Source organism: Ailuropoda melanoleuca, chromosome 3 (assembly GCF_002007445.2).
Source record: "Ailuropoda melanoleuca isolate Jingjing chromosome 3, ASM200744v2, whole genome shotgun sequence".
Lineage (NCBI taxonomy): Eukaryota > Metazoa > Chordata > Mammalia > Carnivora > Ursidae > Ailuropoda > Ailuropoda melanoleuca.
Genome location: NC_048220.1, coordinates 21,046,294 through 21,069,569, shown reverse-complemented (window position 1 = coordinate 21,069,569; position 23,276 = coordinate 21,046,294). Strand labels below are relative to the sequence as shown.

General features: G+C 41.7%; 1 protein-coding gene across 5 annotated transcripts in view; it reads left to right on the top strand.

Annotated features, from left to right (window-relative positions):
* Positions 1-20,886, top strand: part of ACSL6 (acyl-CoA synthetase long chain family member 6) — a 61,867-nt gene extending 40,981 nt beyond the window's left edge. For all 5 annotated transcript variants that reach the window (XM_019798955.2, XM_034655981.1, XM_019798953.2 and 2 more), the window contains exons 16-21: positions 85-173; positions 1,140-1,256; positions 4,205-4,348; positions 5,401-5,502; positions 6,410-6,481; positions 20,418-20,886. In XM_019798955.2, the coding sequence (XP_019654514.1) occupies positions 85-173; positions 1,140-1,256; positions 4,205-4,348; positions 5,401-5,502; positions 6,410-6,481; positions 20,418-20,555 (662 nt within the window). In that variant the 3' untranslated portion in view covers positions 20,556-20,886. The remainder of the gene's footprint in view (positions 1-84; positions 174-1,139; positions 1,257-4,204; positions 4,349-5,400; positions 5,503-6,409; positions 6,482-20,417) is intronic.
* Positions 20,887-23,276: the final 2,390 nt, after the last annotated feature.

Below are 23,276 nucleotides of genomic sequence, written 5' to 3'. Positions count from 1 at the left end.
AAGGGATTTTACACGGCCCAGAGCATCTTCAGTGCTGAAATTGATCTGGGCACTGACAAATGCCATATTGCTTTGGTGTTCTAGGGCACGTAGGAGCACCTCTGCCCTGCAATCATATCAAGCTCATCGACGTTGAGGAACTGAACTATTGGACCTGCAAAGGAGAGGGAGAGGTAAATTTAGGACCTTAGCCATTTATGTCTCTGGATGCCACATATAGTGAGTAAAAGAAAAAAAAAAAAGGAATTGTCTTCCTTTCACCCTCCCTGTAAAATCACTTTAAATTCCCCATTAATTTGACTCCATTGAATTCAGCATTTCCTCTCTTGCTTATGAAACAACCAGCCCCCAAGGTTGAGACTAGGCTGGTCTAAATCTAAATTTGAAATTCCCAAACTTTTGCAACACCTGGGTGGCTTAGTTAGTTAAGCATCCAGGTCATGAGCTCAGGGTCCTGGGATTGAGCCCCGAGTTGGGCTCTGCACTCAGGGAGGGGGTGTCGGTTGAGATTCTCTCTCTCCCTCTCCCCCTGCTCATGCTCTCTCTCTAAAACAAATAAATCTTTAAAAAAAAAAAAAAGGAAGGAAAAGAAAGAAAAGAAAGAAAAGAAATTCCCAAACTTTAAAAAAAAAATCCATTTTTTCCCTGACTGATGTGGCCTGCTACTGTGTATGTGTCCCAGCAGAAGCAGGACCATTTGCAGTTAGGCCAGAAGAGGGGGATAGAGCTGACCTGTACTTGTTTACTCCACGGGAGCAGACGGGCAAGCTGACTGGCCCGTCATGACGCAGGGGGCTCAAGCATCTCTGGTGGAATCGGCTAGCCCTCAGTACCTGAGGAGACCCCATCCAGTGTCACAAAGCAGCACATGCTGAAGGGAGGGAGAGCACGAGGCCTGGGGTGGGGGGTGGGGGCGGCAGGACAGGGAGAAAATAGGGCCAGGACGGAAGATGCTGTTTGAGAGAAGCAGGAGACCATTCAGTCTGCTGGTGGCTGTTCCTATGCTTTGTCTCCATCCCTGCTGTTTCCATTGCGAATTTCCAGAGGGATAGGATACCTTCTACACACGCCTCCCGACAGCCCCACACTGGGATTCCTCATGCTGTGGGCTGACAGAAACCCGGTGTTTGTCCCTGCAGATATGTGTGAGAGGACCAAATGTGTTCAAAGGTTACTTGAAAGATCCAAACAGGACAAAGGAAGCCCTGGACAGCGATGGCTGGCTTCACACTGGGGACATTGGGAAGTGGCTGCCGGTGCGTAAGTTTGCAGCCACCGCGCTCCTCCACACATTCTTGCAGTGGGAGGGTGTATAATCTGACTCACTCCTGAGGCAAAATTCTTCTCCATATCTTCTCTGATAATTCGCCATTCAGAAACAACCGCAAGGGGGGTTGGGGATAGGGATGTTCTTCCTTATCTTGCCCACAAAGCTTTCTTGTCCATCCTCCTGATAAAGGTGATAGGAACCTTTGTGGGCGGGCAGAGCTGGAGTGTGAGACCCACTCCCTACCTTATCCCTTTCCCAGTAGAGATCTACCAGTGCTGTGGAATCCAATGGGTGGAGTACAAGGGGCAGGAAGCTCTTAGCTCTGGGAGGTCTGAGAAGGGCAGGGCCTAGGGACCCACAGACCCTGGCCCCTTGCTGAGAGGTGGCACTGAGCAGTGGGAAAAGCTTGGAGCCAGGTGGGAGGGTGTCTGAGTTCCTTTGGCTCTGTGAGCAGGGCCCCTGAGAACTTGCCCAAAGCCTCATTCCTCTCTGGGGCTCCTTGTTGACTTTCTTGTGGAGTAAGAGAGTAAAGGCTACATGATATTCTTTGGCTGGGGCCCCCAACTTCTTGTGCCCTCACTCTGTCGTTTGTAAAATGGAGGCTAATAACACTGATTACCTCTACGGTGGTTTTGAGGAATAAACGAGTTATACCTGTAAAGCAGTTGGCACAATGCCAGGCACACAGGCTATGCTTAGATAAAAACTGTGACCAGAAAACGGCTCTGTTACTGAAACCAAGAGCCCCCTCCCTGATGCAGCCCACCCCAGGAATGTCCCCTGTGTCTCTGTGAAGTTGCTAAGGTTTGGGGTGGACGTTCTGAAGTGTGGAGTTTGTTGTGCATGTGAATGATGCTGCACCTTCTGGTGGTCCTGTGGGCTGGTGTGCTGATTCGCCCCTGCTTGACTCTGTGTCCTTCCTTGAGAAGCCTCATTCCCGTAGCAGACACAGGTGCATCCCCGGTGTGTGCCCTGGGCCAGGGACTCTGCTCAGGAAAGAGATGCTCATGTGATGTGCAATGTGATGGGCAAAAGGGGAGGGCCATGCTTGCCTGGGGAGAGGCAGAGGAGGACAGGTGCCTACTGGAGTCTTAGGTTGTGAGTCATGTTCCGAGGGGAGAGGAGAGAGTGGGGAGGATGGTCAGGGCAGGAGTGATAGCACCTGCTAAGTGGAGAGACATGAGAGGTGTGAGGTAGGTGGTTCTCCCCGAGGCCCTGCAGGTGTGGAGGAGAGAGGCCAGGGGAGCAGCAGGGCCTGCAGGCCAGCAGAGGGCGGATCATCCCCTCGGCTAGGGAAGACGAGGCTCAGAGCCCCTCACTTGCATAGGCCCCTTCCAAGCCTCTGCACTTCATTTTATATTATTTTACTTAAAGAGGGAGGGCCTCAGAATTGGAAAAATCTTGAAGTTCCACAGAACCTTGGATCTAGTACTGCTCCCCTGTAACTTGGGTGCAGCCACCCACCTTGCAGGTTGTTGGGAGAAGCAAGTAAACTAACTGATGTGGAGACCTCGTGTTGAGCATACATTAGAGCCCAGGACAGCGGGCAGGCGGTCTGTAGGTGTCCATTTTTTTTTAATTGTTAATGTTTTGAAAGAGTGTTAGGTAAGTTAAGGAAAAGGTATAAACTTCTGATCCAGAAAGACCTAATTCAGATCCTGGTTCCCCTGCCTTCTAGCTGTGTGACTTTGGAGGAATTAACCAAATTCTCTATCCCTCATTTTCATCATCTGTGAAACGGAGGTGACAGTGCCCAGTCAGGGGTGCCATGAGGGTCAAAGAAGCCAGTGTAGAGAAAGCACCTCAAGTCCAGCCTGGGTTTTGAACAAAACAGGGCCTGTTCATTTTTCTTTTACGGAGACTTTGCTCTGCCTTGGCCAGTCAAACAGTTGGAAGAGGGACAGAGCGAATGCAGAAGTTCAGTCAGGAAGTGGTTTTGATGGGTGAAGGAGGTGGGTGTGGGAGGGATTTCTGGTTGAGGACATTGAGCCTGACTGCTAGAAGTTCCAGGAGAGGCAAACAGCAAGGCCATCTCCAAGTCTGGGGCTTGGGGGCTAGGACAGGCATGAGGAGGGCGGTGATGGGCTTCCTGAGCGGCCTGTTGCATCCTTCAGGGGGAACGGTCTGGTTTCTGAAGCGTTCTGAGTTTGGCTGGAAGCTTAGGCAGACGTGGGTATGGCCAATGAAGATATAAACGGAGGTGATTTCAAGGAGCATTGTCAGTGGAAGTGAGGAAAGTACAACATTCAAGGGTTGAGCCAAAGGAAGGGCATATACCAGTTCCTCCTGAGAAACTCAAAAAGGTCAAAGGGAGTCAGGGAGGTCTGTGGGGGTTCTAGAGGTCAAGAGCACAAGCAGTCAGTGTCCAAGGGGTGGCCTGCCTGCTGCAGAGGTCCTGGAGTGGTGAGGACTCCTAATACCATCTGGTCTGTCAGGAAGGAGTCTGTCTCTGCCAAGCTCTGCTGTTTGCTGGGGGATGGAGAGGCCGGTCTTTGGGAGTGGAGGCGGTAGCTGGGCAGAGAGGCCTAAGCATTGTTCAAGGGAGTGAATTTGAAGATGGTGAGAAAAGAGACAACCTGGGTGAGAGGGGAAGGTAGGTGGGCCTTCTGAGAAGGAGGCCACTTTGTTGCTGGGCATGAGGGTGGCAGGTGTGGGAGTGGGGAGTGTGGGGGTGGGGTAAGTGCTGAGGGGAAAGGACAGTGGGCACTCAGAGTCCCGCAGATCTCGAGAGCCATCAGCCCGTGGTGCATGGCGGCCGTCTCTGGCCACATGGGGGCCACGTAAGAGCAGAGGCCTCAGGCGGAGGAGCAGATCCAGGTGGGGTTTGCGGGGGGGGGGGGGGGGGGCAGGGGTGAGGAGCTATGGCATTGATGTGTGAGGGGTTTAGGCTCAAGAATTCTATCTTTTCATGAAGCTGTTTGTCCCACTCCACAGGCAGGAACTCTTAAAATTATTGATCGGAAAAAGCACATATTTAAACTTGCTCAGGGAGAATATGTTGCGCCTGAGAAGATTGAAAACATCTACATCCGGAGTGAGCCTGTGGCACAAGTCTATGTCCACGGGGATAGCTTAAAGGTGAGCCTCCTCTGCTTTAGCCCTCTCACACAGGCTGGGCCTGCTGAAAAATCTAGAGCTATTTGGGAATAATTTCCTGAGTATTTGGTATTTGATCGTAGCAGTAAACATTAATTTCCAATCAGACACCGGCATTCTTCTATATATTAGATCGTGAGAGAAAATTCCTTTTAAAGGAGAAATCTTACGTGCTTGTAGTTTGATAAACTGCAATTAGGTGAATAAGTTGCTTGAAGTAGTTGCTTGAACATTTCCACTACTTTTAACTTAGGCTCCACCTACTTCCTAGAGGGATTTTGAGGTAAGATGCTAAAGCCAGATTCACGGTTTCTGCTTTTTAGATTTTGAAATATGCAAATGAACTGTACAGATAAATGGGTATAGTATTGCAAATAATGGTACTGATGATAACATAGCTATATATATATTTATACACACACACATATATAATATAGCCATTTATATATATTGAGCTAATATATTAACCTAATATGTTAACATAGTTAGGATTAAATTATTGAAGAGGATTTATATTTATTCTGCTTCTAACATCATTTAGACTTGAAGTCGGAATGATCACTGTGAATATGTTCTGTGCTATCATTGCATTCATTAAGCAAATATTATTAAATTATTTTTAAGAAAATGCTTTAAGAACTTAAAACAGAGTCCTTCATATTGATAAAACAATTTCAAAATGGTATGGGAAACCTTGAGAAATATATGTGTTTGGGTTCATAAAATTGCTTTACTAGCATCTGTAAGGTGTACTCATTTAAGATTGGCCTGAGAATCAAACTGTACTGATTCTTAATCTCCTTAAGCTTACCCTTTATTAATTTTTTTTACAAAGTTAAGGAAACGTATCAGAAAATAAGTAGTCAAGAATGTGTGCTATATTGGTGGAAATGTTTCATAACATAAGCATATACTTATTTTTAGGAAGGGGTGGAATCTGAGAATACCAGGAGATTATTTTTAATGCTGGACCACAAATAGCCACCTTAAAAGCTTTTGTCTTGACTGTGTTTTTCCTTTGGTCGGGATTGCAGGCCTTTTTGGTGGGTATTGTTGTGCCTGACCCTGAAGTCATGCCCATTTGGGCCCAGAAGAGAGGAATTGAAGGGTCATACGCCGAGATCTGTGCAAATAAGGTCTGTACCTCGGTTGTTGGACGTCCTTACGCTATTGGGTAACGGGAGGGCAGAAATACAGGAAAGCAGCAGAGTTTGAACATGTAGGGATATTTCTAACTTTATTTCATAAATTGGAGAAATCCTAAACCAGAGGTTTGTCTTTTTGTTATTGTTGTTGAAGGAATGCAGATGTCTTCTTAGAAAGTTTGATAAGCTATTGAACTATTGAGGGGAGACATCACAGAAGACTTGTCCAGCCCTGCTGGCCTGCAGCTTGCAGTAGAGTCCAGAGAGGGAGGTGGCTTACCCAAGGCCACACAGCTGACACAACTGGTTAGCAGCAGTGTCAGGTGTGAGTATAGGCCTTCTGACTCACTGGCCTTGCTCTTTCCAAATGTGAGGTGGCTTTTGTACGTACTGGACTTAGACAGTCATGGAGTTGAGAAAAAAAATCTCACTTCTTCCTGCTTAGAGCTTTAGCCGCTCCTGTCTGCCCTTAACTTCTCAGGCATGTGTAGGGTCCTGTGGAAGAGGTCTCTGTGCTGGTGCAGCATCACCTCGTACAGGCTCATGGTCCATTGTTCAGCAGCACCCACCAACCCGAACACCCCCACTGGGTCCTGGGCTCTTCTGGGGGTGACAGGGTCCCTGGGATTCACTGGGCTGACCAGAGAGCCACTTTAAAAAATGGAGTGGTCCCTTAGCCTGTTCGTGGTCACTTCTTTGGTCATGCCTGGCGTTTGCTTGCCTGATGAGAGGTGGTGACTGTGTGCTGCCTGGGAGTGTCAGCCCCAGTGAGGGGTGTGGGGGAGAGGGGGGGGCGGCACAACCACCAGTTGTACTCTGCTCAAGACTCACTATTTCCTCTACCTCCATTTTGAAATGTGTTTTTGCCTTGTCGTCTCTCCCCTATGGTCCAATTCAGGAGCTGAAAAAAGCCATTTTGGAAGATATGGTGAAGTTAGGAAAACAGAGTGGACTCCATTCGTTTGAACAAGTAAATATTACCTTCCCCATACTTGTTACAACCCTTCATGCAGTGCTGAAAATTAAACTCACCCGTGGTGACCCTGACCTACATTCTCCACTCCCCTCCACCCCCGCCATGCTGCGGCCCACGGACAGGCTGTGTACAGACAGACCCCTGCAGGCCTGTTCCAAGCCGACTTTGCAGCAGGCTGCGCTCTGCGCTAAATTAGGTCGTATGTCGAGTGAGACCGTGCTTGTTGTCCTCGTAATCACAGATGTTTATAAAGCTGAAATATTACCCTAGCTGTCACTGGCAGAGTATGTGTGCACACGGTTGGCCTGGCTCCAAGCTGCCTGCAGTACTCAAGACCAGAGTCCTCTCTTATTTTTACTTTTATGGGGACTGTCTTCTTGGCTGCAGCAGGCAAGCTGACTTGCTAGGACATCGGAAAGATCGTGCTCCTCAGGCTAGTGATCTGTCATCCCAGCATGTCTGCTACAAAGAGGAGGAAGCACAGAATGTGTTGGGAGATGACTCGGCAAGCGGTCCTCTCAGACTCTTTGTCTTTGCAAGTCTGGGTTTCTCACTGTAACTGAGTTCAGAAGCACCCTTGGTCCTACTTACCTACGCCCTTTATACAACCTCTTCAGTCAAAAATTCAAAAAGAAAAATTCTTCAAGTAGAGAAATGGGAACGCTGATTTTTAAAAATTTTCCAGCATGTCTTTAACATAGTCATTTTGAATAAACTTGTGTTTCTCCAATAAGTTTCCCAAATATAGTGTTAGTGTTAGGGATCTGCATGGTTTATGAGATTTTAAATTTTGTATATTCATTTTGATGATAACCTGAAAATATTTTTTTCCTTTTTTTAAAAATTATTTTCAGTTAGCCACTGCATAGTACGCCATTAGTTTGTGATGTAGTGGTCAGTGATTCATTAGCTGCGTATGACACCCAGGGCTCATCACATCCCGTGCCCTCCTTAATACCCATCACCCAGCTACCCAATCCCCCCACCCCCCTCTCCTCTGAAACCCTCAACCTGAAAATATTTTTTTTCATTATTATTATTATGTTAGTCACCATACAGTACATCCCCGGATTTTTTTTTTATTTTAATGATTTTTTATTATATTATGTTAGTCACCATACAGTACATCCCCGGTTTCCAATGTAAAGTTCGATGATTCATTAGTTGCATATAACACCCAGTGCACCATGCAATACGTGCCCTCCTTACTACCCATCACCGGTCTATCCCATTCCCCCACCCCCCTTCCCTCTGGGGCCCTCAGTTTGTTTCTCAGAGTCCATAGTCTCTCATGTTTCATTCCCCCTTCTGATTACACCCCCTTTCTTTATCCCTTTCTTCCCCTACCGATCATCCTAGTTCTTATGTTCCATAGATGAGAGAAATCGTATGATAATTGTCTTTCTCTGCTTGACTTATTTCACTTAGCATTATCTCCTCCAGTGCCGTCCATGTTGCAGCAAATGTTGAGAATTCGTTCTTTCTGATAGCTGAGTAATATTCCATTGTATATATGGACCACAGCTTCTTAATCCAGTCATCTGTTGAAGGGCATCTCGGCTCCTTCCATGATTTGGCTATTGTGGACAATGCAGCTATGAACATTGGGGTGCATATGGCCCTTCTCTTTACTACGTCTGTATCTTTGGGGTAAACACCCAGTAGTGCAATGGCTGGGTCATAGGGTAGTTCAATTTTTAACTTTTTAAGGGACCTCCACACTGTTTTCCAGAGTGGCTGTACCAACTTGCATTCCCACCAACAATGTAGGAGGGATCCCCTTTCTCCACATCCTCTCCAACAATTGTTGTTTCTTGCCTTGTCTATCTTTGCCATTCTAACTGGCGTAAGGTGGTATCTCAGTGTGGTTTTGATTTGAATTTCCCTGATGGCTAATGATTTTGAACATTTTTTCATGTGTCTGTTAGCCATTTGTATGTCTTCATTGGAAAAGTGTCTGTTCATATCTTCTGCCCATTTTATGATTTGTTTATTTGTTTCTCGTGTATTGAGTTTGAGAAGTTCTTTGTAGATCTTGGATACCAGTCCTTTATCTGTGGTGTCCTTTGCAAATATATTCTCCCATTCCGTGGGCTGTCTCTTAGTTTTTTTGACTGTTTCCTTGGCTGTGCAGAAGCTCTTTATCCTGATAAAGTCCCATAAGTTCATTTTATCTTTTATTTCTCTTGCCTTTGGAGATGTGTCGTGAAAAAGGTTGCTCTGGCCGATGTCATAGAAGTTGTTGCCTATGTTCTCCTCTAGAATTTTGATGGATTCCTGTCTCACATTGAGGTCTTTCATCCATTTGGAGTTTATTTTTGTGTATGGTGTGAGAGAGTGGTCAAGTTTCATTCTTTTGCATGTAGCTGTCCAATTTTCCCAGCACCATTTATTGAAGAGACTGTCTTTTTTCCACCGGATGTTTTTTCCTGCTTTATCAAAGATTAGTTGCCCAAAGAGCCGAGGGTCCATTTCTGGGTTCTCTATTCTGTTCCATTGGTCGATGTGTCTGTTTTTGTGCCAGTACCATGCTGTCTTTGTGATCACAGCTTTGTAGTACAGCTCGAAATCCGGCATTGTGATGCCCCCAGCTTTGTTTTTCCTTTTCAACAGTTCCTTGGAGATTCGGGGCCTTTTCTGGTTCCATACAAATTTAAGGACTATTTGTTCCAGTTCTTTGAAAAATGTCCTCGGTATTTTGATCGGGATAGCATTGAAAGTGTAGATTGCTCTGGGTAGTATGGACATTTTAACTATGTTAATTCTTCCAATCCATGAGCATGGAATATTTTTCCATCTTTTTATGTCTTCCTCAATATCTTTCAAAAGTGATCTATAGTTTCTAGGATATAGGTCCTTTACGTCTCTGGTTAAGTTAATTCCAAGGTAACGTATGGTTTTTGGTGCTATTGTAAATGGGATGGATTCCCTAATTTCTCTTTCTTCAGTCTCGTTATTCGTGTATAGAAATGCAACTGATTTCTGGGCATTGATTTTGTATCCTGCCACCTTACTGAATTGTTCTATAACTTCTAATAGTTTGGGAGTGGATTCCTTTGGGTTTTCCATATAGAGTATCATGTCATCTGCAAAGAGAGACAGTTTGACTTCTTCTTTGCCGATTTGGATACCTTTGATCCCTTTTTGTCTTCTGATTGCTGTTGCAAGGACTTCTAGTACTATGTTGAATAATAGTGGCGAGAGTGGGCATCCTTGTCGTGTTCCTGATCTTAAGGGAAAGGCTTCCAGCTTTTCCCCATTGAGAATAATGCTTGCAGTAGGCTTTTCATAGATGGCTTTTATGAGATTGAGAAATGTACCCTCTATTCCTACACTCTGAAGGGTTTTAATCAGGAAAGGATGCTGTATTTTGTCAAATGCTTTTTCTGCATCAATTGAGAGGATCATATGGTTCTTGAGTCTTTTCTTGTTGATATGATGTATCACATTGATTGATTTGCGAGTGTTGAACCATGCTTGCATCCCAGGTATGAATCCCACTTGGTCATGATGGATAATCCTTTTAATGTACTGTTGGATTCTATTAGCAAGGATCTTGTTGAGGATTTTGGCATCCATATTCATTAGAGAAATCGGTCTGTAATTCTCCTTTTTGAGGGGGTCTTTGCCTGGTTTGGGGATCAAGGTAATATTAGCCTCATAGAATGAGTTTGGTAGCTTTCCTTCTGTTTCTATTTTTTGAAATAGCTTTAGGAGAATAGGTATTATTTCTTCTTTGAATGTTTGGTAGAATTCCCCAGGAAAACCGTCTGGGCCTGGAGTTTTATTATTTGGAAGGTTGTTTATCACTGACTCAATTTCTTCATAGTTAATTGGCCTATTTAAGAAATCTATTTCTTCCTGTTTCAGTCTTGGTAGTTTATAGGTTTCCAGGAAGGCCTCCATCTCTTCCAGATTGTTTAGTTTTTTGGCATATAGCTGTTGATAAAAGTTTCTAATAATCCTTGCAATTTCAATGGTGCTGGTCGTGACCTCTCCCTTTTCAGTCATAATTTTAATAATCTCAGTCCTTTCTCTTTGTTTTTGGACAAGTTTTGCCAGTGGTCTATCAATTTTATGGATTCTCTCAAAGAACCAGCTTCTAGTCCTGTTGATCTGCTCTACTGTGGTTCTGGTCTCTAATTCATTGATTTCTGCTCTAATCTTGGTCAACTCCTTCCTTGTCAGTGGGTTAGGCCTGTCCCTCTGTTGCTGTTCCAGTTTCTTGAGGTGAGAATATAGAAACTGCATTTTAGATTTTTCTATTCTTTTGAGTGAGGCTTGGATGGCTATGTATTTCCCCCTTAGGACTGCCTTTGCAGTATCCCATAGGTTTTGGACCGTTGTGTATTCATTCTCGTTGGTCTCCATAAATTGTTTAATTTGTTTTTTGATTTCCTGGTTTATCGAGTCATTCTTGAGCAGGATGGTTCTTAGCCTCCAAGTGTTTGAGTTTCTTCCAGGTTTTTCCTTGTGGTTGAGTTCCAATTTCAGAGCGTTGTGGTCTGAGAATATGCAGGGGATAATTTCAATCTTTTGGTATTGGCTGAGACCTGTTTTGTGTCCCAGAGCATGATCTATTCTTGAGAATGTTCCATGGGCATTTGAATAGAATGAGTATTCTTTGGTTCTGGGGTGTAGTGTTCTATATATATCTATGAGGTCCAACTCGTCGAGTATGGCATTCAAAGCCTTTGATTCTTTGCTTAGTTTTTGCCAGGGTGTTCTGTCTATTTCTGATAGTGGGGTGTTGAGGTCCCCTACTATTACTGTGTTCTTATCTATATGTCTCTTTATTTTGGTTAAGAGTTGGCTTGTGTATCTTGCTGCTCCCCTGTTGGGGGCATATATATTAATAATTGTCATATCCACTTGTTGAATACTTCCTTTAAGAATAATATAGTGCCCTTCTGTATCTCTCTCTATGGCCTCTAGTTTAAAATCCAGTCTATCTGATATGAGAATTGCTACTCCAGCTTTCTTTTGAGGTCCATTTGCGTGGAAGATGGTACTCCATCCCCTTACTCTAAGTCTGAATGCAACTTTGGGTTCAAAATGAGTCTCTTGTAGACAGCAAATGGATGGGTCATGTCTTTTTATCCAATCTGCTACCTTGTGGCGTTTTATGGGAGAATTCAAGCCGTTAACGTTGAGACTGCATACTGAGAGATATGATTAACCTGAAAATATTTCTAAACCAGTTTCAAATATAAAACTCTTACAGCAAGTATTTGTGATTAGAAACCACTTCCACAGATTCAGGCTTTAATTACTTAAGTTTCAAACTGATAAAATCTAAACATAGCTTCAGAATTGTTTTCTTTTGAAATAGATCTTTATATTAATCTAGTTTGAGAAACACTGCTTTACCCTCATCTATCAGCATCTATGGCAAAAAAAAAAAGTCTTGAATGAATAAAATCTTCATTTTAAAGAATTATAAAATTGGAGGCATTCAGGCAAGTTATATTTATCTTTCTGAATGAAAGGTCATTTCTGGCATCATTATTTAATTTTCTAAATTTGCTAGAACTGACTTCATTGTCCTTCCATTAAGTGGAGCTGTGTGACTGGATCATATAAGGATGTAGAGCAGGGACCACAAATGGGTGGTCCAAGACCCGTTTGTTCTGGGCCTGCATGTTCCTCTGAGTGGGAAGCTCTAAGGCTCTGGGTGCATTGCCTAGGCAGATTAGGGCCTGCCGCTACCTTGTGATTCCCGAGACTGGCACGCCCCCTGCTGGGGTCGGGGTGCATGACCTGCCCCAGGATGGAGAATCTTCGCATTTTGATGCTAAGCAAAAGACCTTCCACTCTTAAGATTACCCTGAAAGGGGACCTTCGGTAAAGTTTCAGGTGTTAACCATTGCTCAAATTAGACCTTTACTGAGAGGAGCAATATTCTTGTCTTCCCATACCCCTTAAGCAGCTGCCCTCACCATGGTAACCTCAAATACGGGGAAGTCGTGCTGGTATCCCAAAGGCCTCAGTTTTATTGCCAAGGGTGTTACCTCTTCATTTTCTCTGTTTTCATTTTCCTTTTTGTTGGTCTGTGCATCTTCCACCACAACCAGCGTGTGCCCTCAGCTGCCCACAGGCGTGCAAAAACCAGGCCTCATGCCTGAGGAGGGTGTGCTCCCAGTTGTGTTCCAAAGATCAACAGAAATTATTTAAGTTAATCCACAGTCCATTGTCAGCTTGTCCTTTTCCCTTTTCCTCAAAAATGAGTGATGAGTTAGTTAAGGCTTAACACTAATTTTTTTGAAACCCATGCAAACACAAATAGATATCCAAGCCTAAGGCTTCAATCATTCACCAAAAGCTTTAGGAGTTCAGGCTTACTGGGCAGGGTTGAGCTGAATTAGATAAAAAATTAATGTAACTTAATTTCCAGAAACAGTTTCCTGGAATGAGGCCAATCATTATTAATTTATGGAGATCTTTGGAAGATATGTTTTAATGAATAGATAGGGAAGCATTTAAAATAACTCTATCAATAATTAAAATGTGTAGGTACCTGGGAAGTTTTTCAGCATACTTAGCCATGATTTAGCCATTTTTTGACACTTATATACCTTATTAGTTTGTATAGGCAATACCAAGTGAACTTTGACACTTGATAGATTTTTCAAATTCTGATGTGAAACTCTCACTAAAATATGTTATTGTGTTTCCTATCACTGAAATGAATACTTACGTAACCAATTTGCCTTTAAATCAGAAATGAAAAAAAAAAAGGAATTAATTGAGCCCTTGCCTAATTACAGTGGGGTTTTTTTACTTTATCTCTTCATTCCTAAATTATTCACTCTGTGTTTATTATCTCCAAGCAATATTATGTATTTCATTCAGTAATACCATTGAAAATTTAAAATACCATGTTTCTTCAGAATTATGAAACATTTTGTGCTTTAATGAGTTAGCATAAATTAACACTTTTGAGGTATTCTAATCCAATACAATATTTAAATGTTACAGTATTTCTAAACTAAAAAAAAAACTCTGTGGAATCACTTTTCAGTGACAAGAGTGTAGTTTCAGAAAGGAAGCTAACGTTTAGCGTTTCCTTCCTTAACAAAAATGTTGCTTATTGAGGCGCCTGGGTGGCTCAGTCAGTTGATCAGCTGACTTGGTTTTGGCTCAGGTCATGACCTCAGGGTCCTGGGATCAAGCTCCGTGCTCAGCAGGAGTCTGGTTGGGGATTCTCTCCCCCTTCCACTCGTCCATGTGTGCATGCCCGCACACACTCTCTCTCAAATAAACGGATAAATCTTAAGAAAAAAACTTTTTTGCTTATTACAAAGTGGAAAACAAGTTTCACTTTGTGTTAGGCCTCAAGGGAGAATAAAGATTCTCATTCCTTTTCTTTTTTCCCCCACAAATCGACAGTTTGGTTTTATTAGAAAACATATAATTATAGAAAATGAAAATTGGTTTTAACATTGGTTTACTTCTAAAAAAAAAAACTATAAGTTTGGGACCCACAGTTAAGGTCAGTATTAAAGAACTGGTTGGACCCATTTATTTTTTCCACTTACTGACTGGACTTTTAGTCACTCAGGCAGTTTGTAGAGGTATTTTCACATAGACCCAGAGCTGTAGGTCAGACTGGAGCAGGGACTGGCAGCCTGGCAGCAGAGCCCCTCTAATCCGCTCACTAAGGGCGTTAACGGTGAGCTGGGTGCCATAGGCCTTGGCTTCCTACAAGGCTGTATTTAGCGATACTCCCTCTCCTCAAGCAGAGACTGTTTTGTAGTGAGCCACACTGAAGAGCAGATGCCCCAGTCAGCCTCTAGGCTTGCTGCGACATTTACCTGTTGGTTCAGTCCTTTGATCCTAAGATCATAATGTTTTCTTCTATAGTCTGCTGAGCACGTAAATGGCGTTCCATAGCTCTCCCTATGAAATTCCTCTTCCCTGTACTTTATTGTTTGGAGCTTCTGCGTGTCACTGTTACATTTTCAAAAGTGCTCACCCCAAGCCCGTCCTGAACGTATGCTCTTGTCCCAGTTACACCATGTTCTCTACAGGCCGTGAGGAGCTCAGATGAGCTGAAACGCAGGCTGCAGATACTATATCTTGGCATTTGCTTCTCCTTTTAAAATTATATAATTAATTTCATTTACAAAAGAAGGTTGGCTAGATCATTTGCACTTACCAGAAGTCTGTATGTGGTACCATTTCAGGGAAAAAAAAAAAGGGGAAAAAAAAAAGTTAAGGAAATTAGCACTGTCAATTTTCAGCTTTTCGTTTCATGACCGTAAACATGAGTTACTAAATTAATCCACAGATTAAGTTTGATTCAGATTGTGTTCATATTTTCTTCAAGCTAATTAGCTTTGTTGTCAAGTGGTGATTTCCAAACTTCTTTAAGCAGCAGAGCTTAGATGGCATCTTACCTGAAAAGTCGAGCTTGCACCAAACATTGGAGTGGTTGGGGTTGGGACTGGAACCAGAGCCTCTCTCACCCCTGCCCCCCAACCCAACCATCTCACTTCATCCCTCCTCCACACACCTCTGCTTCTCCCCAACCTCATCCCACCCCCTACCTATCTACACCCACCTTCACCGCCATAGCACCCCCAACAGTAGCCTCTGCAGAACCCTACTTCTCAGTGTGCTGTGTCTGAAAATGTCTCCCTTGGGATCTGTTTTCAGTAAATTTTGGGTCCCCTAGAATGGTTTATGTTTAATATAAACAAATTAAGAAAAAAAAAGTATATTCCAGAGGGTACAAAAAATGGCAGCCCTATTCCTTACCAAATCCTTGCTTATTTGAATATCAGGAACACTGAGGGAGTTTTCAAGTAAGACATTTTTTTACAAGAAACCTAACTAATTTTGAAACATTTGACAATACCCCTTTTTAGCCAAGAACCTCAGATTTCCATCTATTTATATCAGATATCCAAGTAGAAATCCTTTGTGAGTAAAGTGTGAGGCAGCTAACTATAAGTAGCTCTAGTTTTAGCCTAACGTTCCCTCCTCACCTCTCCGCTACACACTCGAATCCTTAAAATGCTGTTATATTTATAGCGAAAGTGAATCCTTCATTTGAACAAATGTCTGAGAGAGAAAGTGAATATGATTTATTAATGCTGTGCTCACTTTCACGTTTTTAAATTACAAGCATGGGTTTAAATTTTTTTTTTTTAATTTTAAGAATTTGTTAGAATTTTTCTTTATGGATTTTTAGAAAATTGGAAGTATAGCTGTTTTAGGAGTCTTCTTTGTATATTGAGTTTTCGATCTGAATAATGCAGAGTTTTCAGAGCAAAGAATTCTTTGCCATCTCAAAAGGCCGGCCTCCCAGGACACAAGGCTGTTAACATCAGAGGTTTTGACAACGATCATTGACATACCAAACATTTTACAGGTGATTTCCATACACTGATTTTTTTTTCCATTTTTTTTATGGTGGTAATATACACATAACATAAAATTTACCATCTTAACCATTTTTAAGCGTACAGTCTAGTAGTAGTAGATGTATTTGTAATGTTGTGCAGTCATCATTACCACCCATCTCCATAACTTCTTCTCATCTTGTGAACGTGAAACTCTTGTCCCCATTAAACAATCACTACCAGTCCCCCCACCCCCACCCCAGCCTCTGGCAACCACCATTTTATTCTCTCTCTCTGTGACTTTGATTACTCTAAGTGCTTCATATCAGTGGAATTATACCGTATTTATCTTTTTGTGACTGGCTTATTTCACTTAGCATGATGTCCTCAAGTATCATCCATGTTGTAGCACATGTCAGAACTTCCTTCCCTTTTAGAGTGAATAATATTCCACTGTATGCATATAAGCACATTTTGCTTATCCATCTGTCAGTGGACATTTGGATTTCTTCCATGTCTTAGCTACTATGAACAATGCTGCTATGAACATGGATGTACAAGTCTTTTCCAGATCTTACTTTCAGTTCTTTTGGGTATATTCCCAGAAGTGCAATTTCTAGGTCATATGGTAATTCTATTTTTAATTTTTTGAGGAACTGCCATATTGTTTTCCATAGTGACTGTGCCATTTTACGTTCCCATCAACAGTGCCCAAGGGTTCAAATTTCTGCACATCCTCACCAACACTTGTTATTTTCTGTTTCTTGGATGATAGCCATCCTAATGGGTGTGAGGTGGTACATAAATTGATTTTTGGAATATGTCATTTCCTGGTTGTGTCCACTGATTTTATGAATAGTTCTTATATGATAGTAGCATCTGACAGAGTGACCTCTCATTCTCATCCTCGTGACTTTTGTAACCCACACTCCAGTTCCTTTCTACTCGTCAAGTCGCTCTTCTGTCTCAAGCCCAGGCAGCTGCTCTGTCCTGCATACTGATACTAATATATCCAGTGTCCAAAAACCACTTGGTTGTCTCAGAAGCATTTCAGACTTTAACACAAATACTTGATCTTCCCTCCCAAGAATCTTCCCACTCCTCCAGTTTTTCTGCTGAAGCAGAAACCTAGAGCCATTCTTACTATCTCTCTTTCTCTACCACTTACCCAAGCAAATTGTAAGTCCTATCCTTTCTATCCCCCAAATCTATTTCTATCTCCACAGCCAACTTTTATAGCCCAAGTCACCCTCAGTCTTGTCTCTTGTCTGGTCTTGGAGTTCCCACTTGAACCTCACTTCAGTCCATCCCTAGCACAGTAGTTTTTCCAAAGAGCCATTCCATCTCTCACTGCCTAAAAATTGTTGAAAGAATCATGTCCAAAATCCCTACTTTAGCATATTAATCCTTTATAACTTAGCCCTGTTGTATCTCTCCAACCCCATTGCTTTCTTCTCCATCTGTACCGTATGTTCAGCCTACATATGGAATGCCTCAAATGTGCTTTGGCACGTGTTACTTCTACCTAGAGCAACCACTCCACCTTCTCCTTGCTGTCTTCGTTGGGCTAAAGCTGACTTATCCGTCCAAGTCAACTTGGGCGTCTCTTTTCAGTGAACCCTCCCTAAGCCTGGGGTGGGTGCTATATCAGAAATGCATTTAGCTCTAACAGAAAATCCACAGTGTCTTAAACATTTGCGTGTGTTTCTGCATTTTTTCTCATATAAGAAGTGCAATGATAGGCAGTCCAAGGAAGGTACAGGTCCTCAAAGACCTAGGATCTACCTGTCTTTCCACTCTCCATTCTTTGTATGTTGGCTTTTCACAAGGTGGCCACTACAACTCTGGACATTGTCCATATTCAAGGAGGGAAAAAAGGAGATGGGTGGAGATAGCTATGTCTGAACCTTTTATTAGGAAAGCAAAAACTTTCCCTTCTCACTAGCCAAAAATAGATCTCATGACTGTCCCCTAGCTGCAGGGGTGGCTGGGAACTCAGGGAAGGTGATTGTCATGGTTGGCATAGAATGTTTTGGCCCCAAACCAAATCAGGGTTTCATTAGCATGGAAAAAGTCAGGAGTGGGTATTGGCAAAGCAGCTGCTTCTGCCTGAGAAAGGTGACCTTCTCTGTGCTTGTCCCTGTAGTGGCACTCTCACACTGTCACTACAATGTCATATAGCAGCTTCTGTCATTAGATTATAAATCCATGCGGTCAGGGACTGTGTCTTGTTATTCTTTGTATCCCTAATGCCTGACACATACCTGATGCAAAGGAATTGCTCCATAAATATCAATTGCATAAAACAATGCATGTGTGTATTTAACATATATGTTTTGAATTCATTTTCTAAATGTTTATGACAGTTGGCCATTGAACAACACGAGTCTGAACTGGGGGGGGGGGTCCACTTAGACATGGCTTTTTTTTCTTCCAATAAATATAGTATAGTATAGTATAGTATAGTACTGTAAATGTATTTTCTCTTCCTTATGTTCTTTTCTTCCTTATGATTTTTTTCTAACATTTTCTTTTCTCTAGCTTGCTTTATTGTGAGAATACAGTATATGATTCGTATAACATACAAAAATGTATTAATCAACTATTTATGTTATCGGTAAAGCTTCCAGTCAACAGTAGGCTATTAGTAGTTATGTTCTGGGGGAATCAAAAGTTACACACGAATTTTCAGTTGCTCTCCCCTCAACCTCGTTGTTATTCAAGGGTCAACTGTACATACCTAGGGAGTAGTTAGGATTTGGTGTACTTCTTACTGGTGCTACCTGGGCTTCTCTGCCAGAAGATTCTAAGGAAAGGTTTGTTGCTTCAGTTTCAAAATTGCATTTTGGACTTTGAATAATATCCATGCAAAGACAAATGACATGAATGTTTATCAAATGGTATTTTTAGTCACATTGTGTCTCTGTGCCTCAGGTCTGTGAGTTTTATTTTTCAGAAGTGTAATAAAAAATCGTTATCTGGGGCACCTGGGTGGCACAGCGGTTAAGCGTCTGCCTTCGGCTCAGGGCGTGATCCCGGCGTTATGGGATCGAGCCCCACATCAGGCTCTTCTGCTATGAGCCTGCTTCTTCCTCTCCCACTCCCCCTGCTTGTATTCCCTCTCTCGCTGGCTGTCTCTATCTCTGTTAAATAAATAAATAAAATCTTTAAAAAAAAAATCGTTTTCAAAAAGTCTACTGGAGCAATTCATAACCCCATTTGCTATTTAATGCTCTGGGTCTGTTATCTCAACAAAATCATTTAATTTAGACCCAGCTGTGAGTCAGGACACAATTTCTTGGAAGCAGTATCACTCAAGGATTAAACTCAAGCCCAGATCATAAAATTCTCTTGAGATTGTCAGTGACCCTTTCAGATGGAGCCCCATGTGGGTGGAGTCTGCCCAGGCCCTCCTAGTTAATTTCTATCTCTGGTCCTCATTTCAGCATTTTGCAAAGGGGCTTTGCATGAGGGGCCCTAGTATCCGTCATAGAAATAGGAAGTGTGCAACACTAAATCTGATCCCTTCATGCCTCCTCCCAGTAGATGTGATAAAATGCCATGGCAGGATCTTTTTTTTTTTTTTTTAAACATAGACTCATCATGTCCCCCTAAGACTTTATATTCCTCCTATGAATTGCAACATCATCCGTGTATCCATCCAGATCAGAAACTCAGGAGTCCTGGAGACTGCCTCCCTCTTTACTACCTCTTGCCCACTGAATGGTTCTTAGAACTGCTTACTTGTGTCTGTCTCTGCCACTGCTCTTAGTGTAGGTAGGTCCTTATCTTGTCTCCCATGGATTGGCCAGATCCTATTGGTTTCCCTGTTTCTTATTTTATTGTTCTCAAAAACCATTTTCACATTTCTCTTGGGCAGATCTTTCTAAAATGTGTTTTCAGCCATGTCACTGCCCTGTATAAGAACTTTTAGGGCCTTGCTACTGACTCCAGCCTAAAGTTGGAGCTCCTCTATCAACTGTCACATCGACCACTTCAGCTCTATCCCTTATACTTCATGTAACTACGACCAGAAACCACTTGGATTTCCTCACTCCCATAGCTTTGTTCTTGGGGTTTTCTCTGCCTAGAATGCCCTCCACCACCCACCTCTCCTCCTTTGCTGGTTAATTCTTACTCATTCTTTAACACTCACGTAATTTGGGAAGGCTTCCCCCACTGCTCGTCCTTCTCCCCCTGCCATAACTGCATTCGGCACCTGTCACTCTGTGGGTACCACACTGCCTGATAATTGCTCTGTGTCTGCTCTGCTAGATGCCGGTGGGCATCCCCTGTGGGCAAGGGCACTCGTGATTCTTCTCTGCGTCCTCAGCACCTGGCACAGAATAAACAGCCAGTTAATTTCTGTTGACTGGCTAAATGAAGAAATAGGAAGGGAAAAAGGTGTCTTGCAGACATGTTAAATAGGCTGAAATGTTTATTAACATAATTTTGACTTTTAAATGAGCATAGTGTTTCTGTATCAATATATCTATTCTTATATGCCTGTTTACTTTTATCATGTGTGCTATAAATGCTATGTTATATTCCTGATAAAGACGTATTCTGCATTTGGTTTTTAGGTTAAAGCCATTCACATCCACTCTGACATGTTCTCAGTTCAGAATGGCTTGCTGACACCAACACTAAAGGCTAAGAGACCTGAGCTGAGAGAGTACTTCAAAAAACAAATAGAAGAGCTTTACTCAATCTCCATGTGAAGTTCAAGGAAAGTTCTTCTCAGTATAATGGACTGTGTAGCAATACCATAGTTACTCTTGAAAGTAATGAATCAGAATGATGCAGCCGAAAATGAATAAGCACGTGACCTTATGATTGAGCCTTTTCCTGTCCCAAGAGGTCTTTAACAATATTTTCTCTATCATCACCGAGTATACTTTATTTTTATTAAAAAGATATTGTAACAAGCTGCTAAAAATATCACAGATGGCAATGTAAAAATCAAGACTTTTCTCAAGGACTGTGTACCACTAAAAGTAATATATTCTCAATGTTCACAGAACTCCTATTAAACATAAAGGAAAAACATAACTGATATACTGTACTTAATTATTTGTGGAATAGTAACCAGATGCAGCAAATATCTAGGCAATGTGGACTACCTCATTCAATAACTGATTGTCAAAATCACAGTTAAATCAGACCTAAAAAATTAAAACTATGTATACAGAATCATGCTGAAATAAGACATAATGCACATTCTACATAACTTCAGAGTCTTTATACATGACAGTTCTTACTGATGTGAACAAGTTTTCCCTCTCATTTTTACTTTTTATTCATGAAAAATGCAAATTCAAATATTCTTGAAACAAATGTTATATTTATATAACATTTTACAAAAATCTTTCAAAACATTTTCTCATTTACTAAACTCATTAAAATATTCAGGAACCATCTAGAAAAAAATGTACAACGACTTCATGAGTAATATGTGTATATCCATGGACTTCTTACACATGAATTCTAAAAGATGTCTGTTGACTGTACAATGAATGGAACTTTGGGGAAGACTTGGGAAAAGAAACCCAGAATTATTTCTCAGGATAGGCAACAATTAATGTACCTGTGTTCCTTGCTGGGTTTTTCAGGCCTTCCGTTCTCAGTATGTCCATGCCAGGCCTGGGAAACCCAATATGGCTGTAATCCTGAACAAGAGGAGGTGGGGTTGTTATTTCCAAAGAAAATAGGTTTTCAACAACTTAATTTTGAAGAACCACTTCAAAATACCCCTAGAAAACTTTTTAAGTCCATCATAGATAAATATCTCTTAGGGCGTAATTCCATCCATAAAATCTTTACAGCTTCTAAGCTTAACCATGGAAACCTCCTTTCTTGCATTATGTGTTTAGATACTTCTTGCACCTGAGTGCCGACCATTCATATAATTAAAGCCCAGCATGGACATCAGTTAGGTTCCAAACTATAGACTGTGCATCTGCAGAATGAATTGTCCCTAGGCAAGTGTTTTCTTCGGTAGAGACAGGACTCTGCAAGCAGACATGGGGGGTAGTGTTCGCAGTGCAGAAGTTGCTCTCTGCTGGAGCAAATCCAAGCTGTAAATAAATGCTGTTGGCTAAAAAAAAAAAAATGCGTTATCACACAGGCCTACTGGATGAATCTGTATTAGTGATTACACACTTATAGTTCAGTCTTGGCAAAAGTGGATCACACCTTCATTTGATGCATTATCCAATTTTTACATATTCCTTTGGTATATTCTTTCTGCAGACCCTCTACTTACACTTATAAATCTCACTTTTAGTATATGTGCTAGTTCTGTGCATATTAACTTTTAAAGGCAATTCTGAAAAAACAAATTCTAAAAATGTCCCAAGGCCACATCTATATAGCATTAATTTTTTTACATTTAATATATTTGACTAATTAAAAGAGAAAATCGTTACCTGAATTAGATATTCACACTATTTTAAATAGGGCAAGTAGCTTCACACCTGAAGAAAATGAAGATGCTTCCCATTGTCTTTCCACTCAATCAAAATTTCACAGTTGTCTTCTGTTTCCAAAAGGATTTTGGACAATGTAACGTGAGCAAATAATTTAAAACTTATATTGATTCTATTTATACCTCACTGTAGTTAGAGATGATTGATTATGGACAGCTTAAGTATTTCTTCTTTTTCTCACTTTAAAGATCTTCATGTGTCTTCTGGCCTTCCTGATCTGTGTGGAAATCATCACACTTGGGCCAATAAATAGGTTACAGCAGACGTGCTGAGAAAAGTAAACAGGTGGCGCTAAATACACTGCAGGTACATTTATCTATTCCTCTGTTTAAGTCCGCTGAATTTTTTAATAAAGGAGAAATAAAACAATATGTGTTAATGAAAAAATCCCTCTTGCTTCAAATTTCCCAACTTCATTTTGGGGGAAAAATTTTGTATTTCTCTTTAACAAATATGGAAAAAGCCTATGTACTTAAGACATTCACATTTATAGTGGACATCTGATAGGATGTAAAATCTAGAGCTGTAACAGAGATCAATTACAGAAAACATGTTCCTAAATGTTTGGCCTTTTATCCGGTTTTCATTCAAATGTAAATTAGTAATGTAGTTAGTAATATAAATTAGTAATTTTCACATTTTGCAAACTAATCCTGTATATTTTAAAATAGGATATACACCAATTTTTTTTTCCTTTTGCCGTAAAAGACATCTTTATATCGTGTTGTGATTCTCCTCCAGGTGAGACAGAGAAGCTGAGGTGTGTCTAAGAGGCCTAGTTCCATATTTAGGAACCCACAAACTCATAAGTCCGAGGAATAAACATACCATGTCTCCCTCATATGTGCAAGTCAAACTTTCATTCTAAATTTAAGTAAAACTACAAGCATGAGAAAAAATAGGACTTTCCATTGCAATTTTTATAGTCAGGTAATGTTTCAGCAACTTGAAGGT